This window comes from Pyxicephalus adspersus, chromosome 6 (genome assembly GCF_032062135.1).
Source record: "Pyxicephalus adspersus chromosome 6, UCB_Pads_2.0, whole genome shotgun sequence".
Classification (NCBI taxonomy): domain Eukaryota; kingdom Metazoa; phylum Chordata; class Amphibia; order Anura; family Pyxicephalidae; genus Pyxicephalus; species Pyxicephalus adspersus.
Genome location: NC_092863.1, coordinates 46,854,477 through 46,869,178, shown reverse-complemented (window position 1 = coordinate 46,869,178; position 14,702 = coordinate 46,854,477). Strand labels below are relative to the sequence as shown.

Genomic DNA, 14,702 nt, shown 5'->3' with positions numbered 1-14,702 from the left:
AGCGTAAAGAATTCCCTTCAGGGCACCTGTCCGTTTTATAAATTTTGACTTCAGTGTACACTTAATATCTTTTTTCTGCTGCTGCTGCTGCTTAGGTAACCTTTTAAAGAAGATGGAGACTTGCATATATACTCACACAAGCCCTGCAGGGGATAGCGTGTCACCATCCCCTCACACAGGCTCCTTATAGAAAGTAGGTCATAGACACTCCACCCGGAATCTTATTAACCTGTATGTTGCCAGAAAAGTTCTAAAAATTAGAAAAAATGTGCCTATAAAAACAAACAGTGATCTGCTGCATCACTGGGAGGAATGAATATGGATGAAGGGAGTGCGGAGGATTACCATACAGCAGAAAATGGTCCTAGAGGAGTAGGGAGATATAGGTGGATGGTGGGAGAAGAGGATTGCTTATTGAACATTTTTTTTGTCAATAAACATTACATAATATTTAGATTGATTTACCTGGTTGGAATAGTTATTTGTTGTTCTCCAGATGATCTCCAGCCTTACCTTCCATCCTGCACAGTTGTACAGGTTCCCATCCTGTGCTGATGGACACCCAGCATCATTCAGCCCTTTTATCATTTGCCATGCTATAACTGTCCACCCTAAATTTATTTATTAGATTTCCGTCCTTTCAAATGTAAAGCTCAGCATCACATGTGAGGCTTTCCAGTCTGCATAAGTCAAGGTGCTGAGATGACTTGAGGAAGCAATGTACAGCCCTCTGCCAATCTCTCACATTAGCCATGAACTTGCTGCATTTCATTAAAAACATTGAAGGCACGCTAATGAATTGGCAATGAAGAAATCAGGAAAATCTAAATCTAAGCATATTACTTAAACTTTATAGGGGTTTTCCATGTCCGAAAATAGAGATGCATTGGTAACATTTACCTCACTTGGTCCAGGGGCCACAATGAGTTTTAAAATTTTAAAGTCCGGCCGGTCCAGATTGATGCAGAGAATTTGTACTAACTGATATAAATGACATGTAAAAGCCATAAACTAAAATAAAGCTTACATTTAATTTCTGTTCTGTGCTGTTGGTCACCTTTTTTTGCCAGTGGACAAATTGGTACCAATATTTAGGGGGCCAGATTAAAAAGCCCAGTGGGTCATAGTTTACCCATGCCTGATTTACCTGCTTGTAGTTCAGAAATAGTAATTCTGAATAAGTTTGCTTCAGTCATTATCAGTTTTCCATAGCGATGCAGCTCTAGCTGTGAAAATCTACTTTTTTGTTGTTTCTGAAGCCTGCCACAATCTGCTAAGCTGCCCAGCAAATGGCACAGGGAGTCTGATTTTACACATTTAGCCTCAAAGATGGAAAATCTCATAATAATTTTTTCAATTTTTTTTTTTTTTTTCCATCTAAATAGCAGGCAGCTAAATCACATATTTTTTTTTTTTGTTACCATTCCAATGTATAATACTGCCACTAATATATTATTGTCACTCCAGCCTGCTCTTCCTACTTGCAAATTATGCAGTTAATCAGTTATACACAAGGATATCTCTTTGTTACAATGTCCACAAGGAATGGTTTGGAATTTATCTCTACCTAACCCAGGATTCCATTGGTACTACACAATTTTTTAATTTAAATAGTTTTTTTAGGTGAATAAAATTGCCTTGTGGTTTTATATGTTATATTTCAGAATGGTTAATTCTTTCTTTCAGAAATTAGAGGCAAAATCTCTTATTAAGCTGAACTTTGCCAAGAACCAGGATGGTAAGTTAATAATTAATAATACATTGATTTTATTTATTCATGTTTTCATCCTTACAAGGGAACCTGTCACTGAAATAAACTGCAAGTGCCACACAGGGTTTCCAATATTTGTGCTTCTTAGCATCTTGCAGAGAGGTGCATGCAGTGAAATATTGGCAAATGTAAAGTTAAATTGTGTTTCCTGTTTGACTTGTGCTTACATTTTCAGTGATTTATTAGGCACAAAATGTTAGTGTGTGGTTTCTCCTATATTTCACTTTTTTTTATATTATTAATATTTTATTATATTTTTTTAATTATTTTGGTAGCTTAAAAAAAAGTATATTTCTTTATCCTATCACAATGCATCTGTAATAGCAGAGGTACCTCACTTTGTTGTTGTTTATTTATGTCTTTCCCTCTTTAGGCAAGTATCACTGCCCTGTCCTCTTCTCTGTATTCACCAATAATTCACACATCGTGGCTGTTGCTCAAACCGGAAATGTTTTCTCCTATGAGGTAGGACAATATATAAACATTGCAAGCTCTGAATGTTTGAGTTAATGTGTAACCACTTCATGATGAAATGCTAGCTTTGTAGCTTTCATGGAGTACAGTGTTTGTAAATATAAGCTTGCTTGTAAAAATGCTACAATTCGCTTTAAGGGTATATTGGCTATACTTCTGCCTTTGCATTAACACAAAGTGTACAATTTTCCCACCCAGGCTGTTGAACAATTAAACATTAAGCCGAAGAGCTACAAAGACCTGTTAACCGATGAACCTTTCACCCGCCAGGACATTATAACTTTACAGGTAGGAACTTGTATTATCCAGTCCTGAGGGTTCAAAAGCTGTGACCTTGTTTCACATAAATACACTATTTCTTCATGGTTATTTTCTAGGGAAAAAAAAGCAGAGAACTGTGTAAATAATGTTTTCTCAGATATTTAAACAAGCTGTGCATACACATTCCACCCTAAATATTTACCTTAATTCTGGTAGTTTAGTACTTTAATGCATGACAATTTTTTGGCTAATGCTAAACACTGTAAATACTTTTCTACTTTTGTGTACTATTTTTAAAGGAGCACACAAGGGGAGAAATGAAAAAAAAAGTTCAACACAACACATTCTCGGTTATTATGCGCCTGAAATGAAAAAATGTTATGATATATGGCAGCGGTCGCCAACCGATGGTCCATTGCGCGGTCCACAGACCATGTCCCCTGTACAAAACCGAGGCTCAGGGCGGTGAGCAGGTTGTATCTCTAGACAAAACCCGCCCACTCTCCTATTGCAGGCTCAGACCTGCAGTGGGGGAGTGGGCGGGTTCTGCCATTATGACGTCAATAAAGGGGAAGTTTCTTCCCTTTTGAGTGACACCCGGTAAATTTAATGGTTCGAAAAGTTTGGCGACCACTGATATAAAAAACCTTAAGGGATGTTACATAGTAGGTTAGGTTGAAAAAAAAGATACAAGTCCAAGTTCAAATACTAGGGAAATAAGCATATCCCAGATTTAAAACCCTATAAGACACAGTTGATATAGTTTGCTTTAACAGGGGAAAAAAATCCTTCCTGATTCCATGAGGCAATAGGATGTTCCCTGAATCAACACTCTCTGGTATCTTCACTTTAAATCCCTAATACCCAGTTATATTCTGTACTTCTAGAAAAGCATTGAGCATGTTAATTGTGCTTAAGCAATTTCTAAAAAAAAAAAAAACGACAGTGTTTTGAAACCCACTTAATAAAAAGCCATTTCTTTTCCTGGTACATGACTGTGCCAAGGCATTCCTGTGCATACAGCCTCTTAGGTTATGTATATCTGCAGTGTGAGATCTAAGACACTGCCTCTGACTGCTAGTCTCAGGAGATGTGGAGTAAGATTTGGTGATTTTATAACTAGATAGATCGTGTTTGTCACCTACCTAAAACATTCATGCAGATAACTGTGTGACAATTGGGTGAGCTGTATACTCTTTGTGGGTCAGTGATTCAGAAGGTATTACACAGAGGATCAGACAAACAGCCAGGCAAGCTTTTTTTCAAACCAAGTCAACAATGGCAGCATACATGACCTCTTATTAAAAAAGGTCTAGTGAAGAGATAATTTTCTTTTTTTTCCCTCTACCGTCTCTCCTCTGTCTTCTCCTTCCATTGATTTTGTTAATTTCAGTTATTTAAACTTTCAAGCTTTGTTGTTTTTAGTAAAACATTTTCTGGAATAAAGTATAGCATTGTTGGGAGGACTGCATTTTCCTTCTGTTTAATCTCATGGCTAAGTGCTGTGAAGAAGCAGTAAGCTGGCTGCAACTTGAAGCATGCACAGTGCAGGAAACTTTTGCTTGCCTGTCTGAGCACTCAAAAAACAGCGCTATCTCCCAGGATAAAGAATAAAGAGGAGTTGGTCACATGCTCCACCCTGCCTGGAAGTACTTGGTATTGCTCTTTTTGTTCGTGTACACACCCAAAGGGGACAGCAGATAACTCAACTTGTTCATCTTGCATGTGTAGACACAGATTCACTTTAAAACTGTTTAGAATGCTACAATGCAAAATTTTACCAAACTACATGCTAAAATCTCTAAAAGGTTTACTTGTTACCCATAGCACTGTAAGACCTAAATTAAAGCATCTAAACATATGACTAGTAACTAATGCCACCCATAGACTTCAGATGGCTCTGTGATGTGTACACCATTCTCTGGCTTTGGTATATATACAGTTTGCATAGGCAAATGTGTGTGGCAATTATTACAGCCATATCAGGTACCTTTTTGCATATCTATATTTATTTTTCAGTTCGAGAAGGTAGAATAAGGTATTTAGTTACTGGAGTAAGATTTGAAATAGTTCCAGCTTTGTTTTCTGTGGAAATGATTAATATAAACTTGGTGAGAATATGGCACATAGCCACACGCTTTGTAATTTGCATTTCTAGGAACTCGCTAAAAACTGAATCTTTGAGGCTGTGCAGCCATTCATATTGGAGTAAGTTTTATATAATACAGTCAGCTCTGGCTAGAAGTGTGGGAGGTGAGACATGTAACTGTTTAATTATAATTTGTGAGTTAGGGAGAGATACATGAGCATTTAAAAGAACTTGTATGACATGAGGAGGCACAATAACAAAGCTAGTTACCAGGCTGTCTGTTCTAAATCACTGAATCAGCACAAGTATGCGGATGAAAGAAGAACTCCCAACCTCAACTACCTGGCCCCTGCAGAAAAGAAAAGCAAAGTTTGGTATAATAACCGTAGGTTATTTGTTCTATTGCCTGGCAACTTCGTCTATGCAGTATGATTTTGTCATTTGTAGACCAAAATTTTGCCAGTACTAGAGCAGCTATTATAACATGGTTATGGCTATGATCCCATGTTTTTCTGTGCTACTTCATTTGAATATATGGGGACCAGCGGCTCTGTTATACAGGAATTACGATGGCAGGTGTGTGTGGGTATTCATGCTGTGCCCCCCACTTGGTGGGGTGCTAAGAAAGTTGTTTATGTTGCTTATGCCTAGAACAGACCCTATTACATGGATAAAACCAGTGGGTTAGGAGCACAAGTATTTTGTTCAGGCAACTTATTGTGCCCCAACCTAGTTAAGAGAGTCAGAATTAACACTGGAAGCCCTGCTAAAGCTTTCTGTACAATTTGCGAATTGCATTTGTGTGCACTTCAAAATAAGCCCTCAAATTTGTAGGAAAACTTTTCCTATGCTGCTGCTTTATGTTAGGAGATTTTTTTTCTCACCTGTCTGCCAATGCTGAATGCTTAAAGTAAACCTGTATTTTTTCATTCAGGGAAAAGCGTTAGGTTCATTTAATTTTCATCATACATTACATACCGCCTTTCATAACAATTGGTCACCAGAAACAAAGACGGAAAGTACTGTGTAAGACCCAATCTAAAATATTGAGCTTTTACCATGCTGACGTTTAACTCTTTGCTTCCCGTGTCAGAGTTTGATACCTGAGCAGCCATCATCAAGCATCAATATGTTGCAAATCCATTATGATTACACTCATTCTATAACTCCTACATACTTCCTGTCCTATAACAAACACGCAGTTTAGAAGTTCTTATATTGCTGAATACGTGCTTGTTTCATTAACTCACTAAGCAGTAAGCTTATAATAGGCATGACAGACCTATGAGCAATTATTATAAAAAAGTTATAAAAACTTTTTTATTCTTCTGAGCAGTTGGTGATATTTTATGACCCATAACAGCAACAACCAAGTACTTCAAAATACACTGACTTTAGGGCACATGAAAATGTCTGGATTATACTGCTTATTTGTCTATAACATTTCGCAGTTCTTTATTTCTTTTGTGTCATTTCCTACTAGATTGTATATGTAATGAGCAGAATGTATGTATTATTACGGTATCTTTGAAGTGCTATAGTATTTGATAGATCTAAACAAATAGTTAATGACATTAACGAATGAGTGGTAACAAGAACTTATAAGGGAAGCGGATATCCTTGTAATTGTTCTATTGACAATCAAACATGCTGTGTAACCCATACAGGAAAATAGCACTTGGCTAGAGAAGAGTTTTTTGATCAGGGTTTGAATTTTCAGCCCATTCAATTGTGGGCAATGAAACCCTGATGGATGCAAATGGCCAGATTTGTTGTCTAATTGCCATGTGTACTTCATATTCCCTGAAAGCTGTTCAATATTGTCCAATATTGGTGAATGACCGGGGTCAGCATGGGTGCACTGACTGGTTTGATGCTACATAACAAGCTGCTATGCACCTCATGTTTTGACTTTTTTCTCCCATGGCCAGCGTTGGGGTTTTTCTTCAATTTGTGCCTTAGTGGTTCTTCAGGAGGGGGGGGGATCAGACCAGACAGTCTAACGTTCTTCAACCATAGCCCCTCCCTTGCATGCATTAATGAGCCTTGGACTACCCATTGTGTATGGAAAACACCATTTGACAAAGCTATGATCCAGTCCTCTATCCAGCACCACTTGTTAAAGTCACTTCTTATGATTACATATATTTCCTGCTTCCCCAGGATCCACTTTAAGAACTGACTGCTTACCTGCTGCCAAATAAATCCATTAATAGAAACTAATTCAATGAGAGAATCAGTTTTGTTCCACTTTACCTCTTAGTGTTTTTTGTCACCTACTGATGGGTGTATGCACTTTATATTCTACTCTGAATTCTCATTAATTCTTCGATATGTTGCATTTTATCAAGACATTTTCCCAAATTAAGTCAGTATCCTAGCTGTATGAATGTGACTGCCAGTATTAACCTGAATGCCCTTACTTGGAAGATTATTTGTGCACTTCTCTTGGTAAACACTTTATTCCTGACTTTGGAAAATTGTCAGGCTCTAATTAACTAAAACTGGAGCAGAGAAAGGGAAATTATTTCCCGGTTCCCTTCTAATAGTGCAGGCAATAGAAATAAAAATGTTTTGACTTTAGTATATTTTTTTATATAGATTTTCCAAATTTAGTCCTATTGTAGTAACCACTTAAAAAAAAATTCAGGTCTTTAGAGTCTCCCCCCATAGGGCTGGGGTCTGGCAATCTGCCACTAAAGCTACGTACACACGTCAGATTTTTATCGCCCGATAATCGGCATCGGCCAATTATCGGGCGAAAATCTGCCGTGTGTACAGTCTCACTTTGAGATCATTACAAAAAACAAAGGGGCACTCTTTGCATCTGGAGGAAAAGAAGTTTAAGCTCTGGATAAGGAAGGGATTCTTCACTGTAAGGTCTGTGAAAATGTGGAATCGGCTCCCTCAGGAAGTAGATTCAGCAACTACTATAGATTGCTTTAAAAAAAAGCTGGATGCTTTTCTAGAAGAACAGAATTTAACTGGGTAATAAGGCTTTAAAGTAAAGATAACAGAGACTGTTGATCCAGGGAACATCCAGTTGCCTCATGGAATCAGGAAGGATTTTTTTCCCCTGTTGAAGCAAATTGTACCAGGGTTTTTTGCCTTCCTCTGGACCAACAATGTCCATAGGGTTTTATATCTGGGTTATGTTTATTTCCCTAGTGGTTGAACTTGATGGAATGTTTTTTTTTTCAACCTGACCTACTATGTAACATGAATTTGTGTTAGTTTTTTGTCCAAGAACTATTGAAGACATTGCAACTATTTCCTTTTTATTTCACCCCAGTTCTGTGGCATTTAATACTTTGGCCAAATGTGTTTGAAGAAATTGACAGTTGATGTTTAACATAAAATGTATGTGTAAGTATATTTCAGGTGTTGGTCAGACAGAAATGTGAACAATAGATTCTTCCTATTTTATTCTTTGCATTAAAGATCAGTTTATTGATTAGGAAATGGTAAATGGCATACATATTCAGCATCTGTTTATTCTTTCTCCTAGGATCCCACACATCTGGACAAATTCAATGTCTCAAATTTCTACCATGTCAAGAACAACCTAAAGGTCATAGACCCAGGTAAGTGTAGTTATTTCTCTTATGAATGGACTAGTTATCTTAGTGTTTTGTGATAAATCTTTATTTACATAGTGAGTTGGGCTTTACATCACATAAAAGTACAACAAATTCTCCCCCTAATACAGCTGTAAATCTAAAGATGTGAACAAAGAAGTCACTGTTCCTATTGTGTTTTCTTTAAGTAATTATAATCCATCTAGGTAAATATTCCTCGTCAGGGTTTGTGACAGGTTGATTGTCATATGTAAAACCTAAACTACATGCATTTTTGATAAAACAGTATAAATATTTTGGTTGTTGGAGTTTGTTGTGAACATAAACGTTTATTGTACACCCAAAGGTAAAATGTGAAGTATTGTTGAGTCTTGTTCTCTAATGTTATGATCTATAAATTAGATGAGGAGAAAGCACGCCAAGATCCACAATACCACCTGAAAAATGCCAACATGGAAACCCGGGAGACGCTGAGTGAGCTGTACAAGGAGTTCAAGGGAGATGAAATTCTGGCTGCCACTATGAAAGGCCCTGCAAAAAAGGCAACTGATAAACTAAATTCAGTGAGTACTGTTTAGTAATAAACATTCTAGGTTTTTCATTTATATTTTTAATACAACAAGTGTCATGCTGCATAATATTCTAACTGGAACCATTTCAAGCTGTTGCTGTCTTACATCAATTATTGGTGTTTATAGGCAACACCTACAGGCCTCTTAAACACAGACCAAGTAGTTACTGCATGCATTCCTATGGTTCAGAAATAGGATTTTTCTTTTTCTTAAGCTATGCTGGCATTTATAGATACGAACAGCTGGAGGCAAAAAAATCATTTTTTTTGAATTTGTAGGTGGTGAGTTCCTAATATTGTGGCCCTATAATAAACATTATAGCCTAGATGTTAGAAAAATATGCTTCTGAACACCTCTAGCTTTTTTTGTGGCACTTTGGTCATGCTGCATGTGTACCCTTTGACTCTGTGTCTCACACTAGTCCTGTGCTGCCACAGGTAAGCTAAACTTCATTAAGCATAGCTGATCCAAGGGCTACATATGGAATAGGGAAATCACATTATCTCCTTTAATGATAGAGGTTTCTAATAGCATGGTAGCTCTGTTAAACCAGATTTGTATATTCTTTATTTCAGGCACATTATTCTACAGGAGCTGTCAGTGCATCTTTTACCTCTACAGCCATGACTCCTGAAACTACCCATGAGGCTGGTAAGATCCCCTCTGTATTTTTTCCTTTTTTATTATCCACTATTTGTATCCCTGTGTACTGTAAGCCAAGTTCTGCAGATGTTTGTGTGTATGGTGGCAGATTAGTTCCTAACGGCACTATTTGCCCTTCACATTGCAGGGGACATGCATGACTCGCATCAACTTCATAAATTCTGCCTGCATTCTTAAAGTGCTGGCTGGCACATCATTGTCTTACATTGTGAGATTGGACTGGAAAATGTTATGGTGTAGGCAGTGGCAGAAAAGTAAAAATTGTTGCCAATGCATACTAGCATGCATCATTACTGTATGCAGGTGTGTCATTTCTTGTGCCCGTATTGACATTGGCATTCTGTAGAATCCCTTTACACATACTGCTGGCTATGCTGATATCATGATACTAGCACTATCTGTTTAGAACCATAAAGGAATAATAAGAAGATTACCAGGTGGTCATACTGGAGTGACTATCCATTTTGTTGTAAATAGGAGTAGCTAATAAGGGAATTACCTAAATATCTTGTGGGAATATCCTTCTATTCAGCATATCTGCATACTTTCTTTTCCATATGTAATGATCTTTATTACCCTTTCCTGAAACTGTCCTCCTGTCCATTTTCTCTGGATCAATATCGGCTCAAAAAAGCTGTTTTATAGACACTTTGTTGCCATAGCACAGCGATTATTACCTGCTTTCTGTAAGGCTACTCCCTCCCTCCAAATTGTGAATAGAAACTGTAAATGGCATTATGCACATATAAGAACTCTTAACTATGAATATTACATTTGATGTCCTTCTGACCCAGTGTAGTGTTTAAATTTAGTTCTTAGAATCCCCTATATGCACAATAGACTTTCTATTAAGGATAGAAGATTTAGTCTTCTAGAAGCATTATCTTAGTTTTACTTTTTTTTAGGTCTCCTTCATATTTCATTAGAGAATCTCCCAGCCTAGCATTATCCTTTTTTCCTTTCCCCCTTCCTAATTACCATGTATGTCTCGCTTGCAGAGTTCTACCCACAATTAATTTTATGTTTTGAATGGACCTTACCATATTTTGAGTATAACACTAGCTTATGTGAAAGATGGCAATGCGGTCCATTTATACAAAATACACTTTATTAAAGCAGGTCTTTTGTTGACTGCATGGATTTGATGGCTTTTTTTTGGAAATTGCAGGAACACATGAAATGCCACTCTGTATCTATGAAATTTGGCTTCCCTGGGTTCACATTGGCCATGAGATTGCAGTGCGGTTACACATGCCAGTTTTGCTTTGCTGGAAACTCTACAAGTAGCCCCCCCCCCCCCCCCCCCCCACTGTGACCCCATAGAAAATGAATACCAGTACTGCTCACTTCTGCCAGCTGTCAAATCTGCAGATGTTGGCACTTTTAAAACCAACACTGTAATGTGAGTGACGGCGTGGCAAGGTGCCAGCCGCCAGGAGCCACGCAGGGTCATTTAATCCTGAGGCAGGTCTGTAACCTGCCCTTACATCTTACCTGACCTTATTTTTTTTTCTTTTTGTCCAGTTTGGTGAAGAATTTAGTTAAAAAGACTTCTTTTTAAGAGCTCGGTTAATCACTGTAACATTGTCCATGCAGCACACAATTCTTGGTTTAGGGACTCCAGAAGTTTTTTGTTTTTTTTAACCCTCTGCCCCTTTTATGATGCAGCGGCCATTGCTGAGGACACCGTACGTTACCAGTATGTGAAGAAGAAGGGCTATGTTCGCCTGCATACTAACAAAGGAGACCTCAACCTGGAGCTTTACTGTGACAAGGTGAGTGATTTATAATCATAAATAAAGTAGTTAGACAAGTGTAATTGAGTGAGGCAACACACACAGATATGTGCATGATGATTGTTAATCTCCAGGTATGATTCATTATGTGGGCGGATGGGTACGTCTAGCCTGAGATAAGTATCAGTATGCTGCATTTTTACATATTGTACACTTTTGTGACTGATGTTCTGATTGCTGAAACACGGATAAGAGTGCAGTATAATTAAAAACAAAAACATTAGAAGGAATGATCAAGCGTTTACTGTAAAATAACTGGAAATGTTTTTTTTTACCTTCAGCTTAAATAAGAGACCGGGTAGCTGCCATAGCAACACCTTATCAGCTGCCAGATAATTTTTTCCCTTTTTGTTACTGTGGTAACAGAGATTCGGGTAGGTCTTTTTAGCTGTTAACTGAAGGAGAGGTGGTCGAGGGAGAAATATAAAGTGTTAAATATTTAAAGAAGTCCTGACCCATTTTATGTGACCTGAAAAATGACGGAATATCAGCTGAGACTTCAGATCTGTTCATCTATGAATGGTTATGCCAACTCTTTTAAATATTTGTATTTCCTTGTAATAAAAAAGCTAAAAATAATTTTACAAGGCAATTTAAAGCAAAACTTTAAACATTTCTTCTGGTCTCATGCCAGTTTTAAGGTGCTCATACAGAATGTTGTGTAGCCAAATGTTTTGGAATCCTGGTATCTTGGACAATGGCAACCCTTGATTTAGCAGCCTTCCCTTGGGCATCTGATTACCCAATTATGTGGAATATTGGGATACTGAGGGGGTGCAATGTTTCTTTTTTGTCAAATAACTAAGGTTATTGGTGGATTTTGTTTCTGCTCTAAACCAGTGGTCACCAACCGGTGGTCCGTGGCTCTGGCCAGTGTGCCCCCCAGCGAGGACAGGAGAAGGACCCCGCTGGGGGGGCGCACCGGCTAGAGCCGTGGACTACGTCTCCCGTACAAATCGCAGGCTCAGGGCTGTTCCATTTCAGGCTCAGACCTGCGATGGGAGAGTGAGTGGGTTCTGGCATAATGACAACACCAACGAGTTGTGCTTTAAGTTGTGGCAGAGGAACCTAAAACTGGCTTTCTTTTGGCATCAACATTGGGTAAAATAGCGATAAGTTTCAGACAGTTTGCTCTTTTATTTTTTTATTTTTTTTTTTATCTCAAAGTAGTGGTACCCAAAAATATAAGCAAACATTTAAATGCCTTAAACGTAGCATTGCACTAAGTGGCCCCACAAGTTGGAAAACATAGTTTTTGAGCATCATCCATAATTATAATTTTTTTCTGAGGTTGAAAACTAGTGGTGAGTTCTGGCAGTCTAGTAAATTTCCTGGGAAAATGCATTCTTGTCTGTCATTCTCTGTAGTCACACTTGCTTTCTGAATTTCAGACATACACTAAACTCCATCTCCTCCTGAGCAACATGATACTGTAAAGCAAGACACTAGCAATAGTAACTTTGTGAATAGTATCTAGTGCCCAATTTTTCTTGTTAAGTCTAAACAGGCTTTATACATATGCATTGTCCTTCTCTGAAATAGGTTCACATTTCTAGCTGTGCAGTGGAGGTCAGTCTACAACTGTCTACAGCGAACTAAAGGATGTGTACTGAGGCAAAGCATTATGTTGTTTCTGCAAATAAAATATGGAGACAGCATAATTTAAACAAAAAGCACTGTAGAATGGTGAAGCATATTGCAACAAAATATGGTTCTCAAAGTATTGCAGTTCTTACTAAGCATATCATTGTAGCCAGGGGAGTGTGTAACAGACCCTATGGAACAGCAAATAAATGGCTGATAGACTTCTGCCTTTGTACACAAGACCATCCCATCTATATTGGCACTTTTAAATATCTGAAGGATCCATTATTTTGCAAGTAAAAATTTCAGTAATAACTGAAAATGCATATACACTTCCATAGTTCCAAATTATTGTGAGCACACAAACCTTTACTTACATTTAAAAACAAAAAGTTGTTCTAGTAATAAAGTTGGCCTCTGGGGATAGCTTGCATTCTTAACCAGTGTTACAAAGGTAAAAGTTGAAGTCTGATTACTGCTTGTACTACATACAATGGTGGAATAGTGCCTGTGTATCCCCTAACTTTAACAGATTATTTTCTTTTTTCAGACACCAAAGACTTGTGAGAATTTTATTAAGCTGTGCAAAAAGAATTACTATGATGGAACAATCTTCCACCGGTCTATTCGAAATTTTGTGGTAAGTACCACAATACTGCTTGAGCCTTCCAGTAATATATTGCAAGACATTGTTTTTTTATTTTTGTTTGTTTAAATGTCCTGAATTTTTTATAGATACAAGGAGGAGACCCCACTGGCACAGGAACAGGTAAGATAAGCCTTTTGCATTGATATGTCACTTTGTGCTTGTCATTTACTTTTTCTGCATCCTACCCTGCGATTTAACTGTGGTGTCTTCTCAGGCGGAGAATCATATTGGGGAAAGCCATTTAAAGATGAGATTAAGCCAAACCTATCTCACACAGGCAGGGGAGTTCTCAGTATGGCAAATAGTGGGCCAAACACCAACAAATCTCAGTTGTAAGTGATTAAAATAAATGTCAGTGATGTAATTTTATTTTCATTTTCTTCAAAGGTATTAGATCAGGTCTTAATATATTTTACTTTTGTTTTTCAGTTTCATTACCTTCCGTTCCTGCACTTACCTAGACAATAAACACACAGTTTTTGGTCGGTAAGTAAATAGATTTCAGTTTGATTCACTTATCTGTTTTATAGCTCCATATTCACTTTTTCTTTTATTTACCTGCAGAGTCGTTGGAGGGTTTGACACATTGACTGCAATGGAAAATGTGGAGAGTAATCCCAAGACCGACAGACCAAAGGTAAAAATTTGTGTGTATTTATTTCTCGGTTTGTGCTTTTACTTTTAGTTTTTGAGTTTTAAATATTCAGTAAGAATACAGGATAACAAGAATATTGCACTGCAATAAAGAGATACCTGGGTGTTTTTTTTAATGTAAGGTATAAGTTTCATCACTGGAAACCACAGAAACATTTCAAAATTGCTGTGCTTTTATGCCAAAGTTTTAACAGACAGGATGTAAGAGGAATTCTCAAACCACAGCACAGTCAGAATCTGAATCTAGTAGAGAAGGCTTTAGAACCCCCCCAGTCCACTGTCTTACCCTTGTGTCTATAGTTAAGATTTTTAGAGCTTCATTGTTTCCTGGCCGCTATAGGTATTCCACACTTGGGTGTTTAAGATACCTGCTCCTCCTACTGCACATTGGTCACATTGCACTTTCATTCCACCACTGGCTCATAGGTAATGTAAACTGGCAGAAGGAACAGGTATTTGACCATACCAGAAGTATACCTGCACTATCCAGGAAACCATAAAGCATTGTTTCGGAGCACAGGTCACTGGAAGGTTGAATTAGATAGACTTCTTTTACAGGACTGGCCCTGTTGGTGACAGGGATACTTTTATATATTGAAAGAGGTTAATTT

General features: G+C 37.7%; 1 protein-coding gene across 1 annotated transcript in view; it reads left to right on the top strand.

Annotated features, from left to right (window-relative positions):
- The window catches only part of PPIL2 (peptidylprolyl isomerase like 2), a 30,878-nt gene that overhangs the window by 10,847 nt on the left and 5,329 nt on the right, over nucleotides 1-14,702 (top strand). The window contains exons 6-17 of the mRNA XM_072415647.1: nucleotides 1,687-1,738; nucleotides 2,145-2,236; nucleotides 2,444-2,533; nucleotides 8,104-8,179; nucleotides 8,576-8,736; nucleotides 9,321-9,396; nucleotides 11,077-11,183; nucleotides 13,339-13,428; nucleotides 13,524-13,557; nucleotides 13,652-13,769; nucleotides 13,867-13,923; nucleotides 14,002-14,074. Coding sequence (XP_072271748.1) covers nucleotides 1,687-1,738; nucleotides 2,145-2,236; nucleotides 2,444-2,533; nucleotides 8,104-8,179; nucleotides 8,576-8,736; nucleotides 9,321-9,396; nucleotides 11,077-11,183; nucleotides 13,339-13,428; nucleotides 13,524-13,557; nucleotides 13,652-13,769; nucleotides 13,867-13,923; nucleotides 14,002-14,074 — 1,026 coding nt within the window. The remainder of the gene's footprint in view (nucleotides 1-1,686; nucleotides 1,739-2,144; nucleotides 2,237-2,443; nucleotides 2,534-8,103; nucleotides 8,180-8,575; nucleotides 8,737-9,320; nucleotides 9,397-11,076; nucleotides 11,184-13,338; nucleotides 13,429-13,523; nucleotides 13,558-13,651; nucleotides 13,770-13,866; nucleotides 13,924-14,001; nucleotides 14,075-14,702) is intronic.